This window comes from Austrofundulus limnaeus, unplaced genomic scaffold (assembly GCF_001266775.1).
Source record: "Austrofundulus limnaeus strain Quisiro unplaced genomic scaffold, Austrofundulus_limnaeus-1.0 Scaffold458, whole genome shotgun sequence".
Classification (NCBI taxonomy): domain Eukaryota; kingdom Metazoa; phylum Chordata; class Actinopteri; order Cyprinodontiformes; family Rivulidae; genus Austrofundulus; species Austrofundulus limnaeus.
Window position 1 is genome coordinate 209,389 of NW_013952860.1, and position 1,321 is coordinate 210,709.

The window sequence follows — 1,321 nt, forward strand, 5'->3', positions numbered from 1 at the left end:
GAAGATAGTTGTAAATAAAGTAATTTTTAAAAAGTTTAAAACTTGTTGAAAGGTTTGATATGTGAACAGCTAAAATAGCCCAAACTGATCGCATTCAATAAATAAACAAACAAACAAAAAAACAACAACATATCTCAAAGGTTAAAAAAGAAAGTAAACACCAACCCGATGCTCTGGATCATGAGCCGCTCCTCTTCCGGACCCATCTGGACGATGAGCAGCGAGCGGATCTGGCCCAGACACTCCAGCAGGTCCATGGTGTCCTGAACGGAGATGGCGTTGATGGCGTAGGCCTTGGGCAGAGCTCGGATCAGCTCGCCGAGCCCGTCGTACTGTCTGTGGAGCAGGCTGAACATCAGACGCACCAGCTCAGGGTTCTGGATGAACGACTCCTGGGCCCAGTGGATCATGGTGTGGGAGATCAGCTCCTGAAGGGTGCCTGGTGGAACCAAGGAGAAGCTTAACTTCTGTAACCAGAATATTTTTGATTTGATACAGAGAGTAGGATTAAACTAGAGAAAAACTATTTCTGTAAAAATACCAAGTGTTGAAATCTAAAACTGACTTCTTAAAACTAAAACAAGCCGAATGGTAGAATTTTAGCTGATGGTGAAAGGTAACAGAACTGAAAGGTAAAAGCTAAATGAAGCAAATGCTACCTAAAGCTGAAATTATCAAAAACATGGGTAAAAGTATCAAAAGACTGATTTTAAAGCTAAACTATCACAAGGCTAGCTAAAAGCCAAGAGTATCACAAGGTTAGATGAAAGCTAAAGTATCCCACAAGGCTAGCTAAAAGCTAAAACATCAAAAGACTGACTTTACAGCTAAAGAATCACAAGGCTAGCTAAAAGATAAAGTATCACAAGGCCAGCTAAAAGCTAAAGTATCACAAGGCTAGCTAAAAGCTAAAGTATCACAAGGCTAGATAAAAGCTAAAGTATCACAAGGCTAATCAAAAGCTAAAGTATCACAAGGCTAGATAAAAGCTAAAGAATCAGAAGGCTAGCTAAAAGCTAAAGAATCACAAGGCGAGATAAAAGCTAAAGAATCACAAGGCTAGCTAAAAGATAAAGAATCACAAGGCTAGATAAAAGCTAAAGTATCACAAGGCTAGTTAAAAGCTAAAGTTAGAGGTGTCCCGATACCGATATCGGGTCCGATACCAGCATCAAGTACTCGTACTCGTAAAAGCCGGCCGATACTCTTAACCGATACTGCTTTTGTCCCCTTTTTTGTTCCTCCTGTGCTGCGCTGCAGCACAAAGGGTAAACAACAATCCATATCAGGCGGGGACGCTAATGTACTGACACATTATTTC

At 40.8% G+C, this 1,321-nt stretch overlaps 1 protein-coding gene across 1 annotated transcript in view; it reads right to left on the minus strand.

Annotated features, from left to right (window-relative positions):
- ryr1b (ryanodine receptor 1b (skeletal)) overlaps positions 1-1,321 on the minus strand; it is a gene marked incomplete in the record, with an annotated part of 103,334 nt that overhangs the window by 61,434 nt on the left and 40,579 nt on the right. The window contains 1 exon segment of the mRNA XM_014025145.1: positions 166-439. Coding sequence (XP_013880599.1) covers positions 166-439 — 274 coding nt within the window.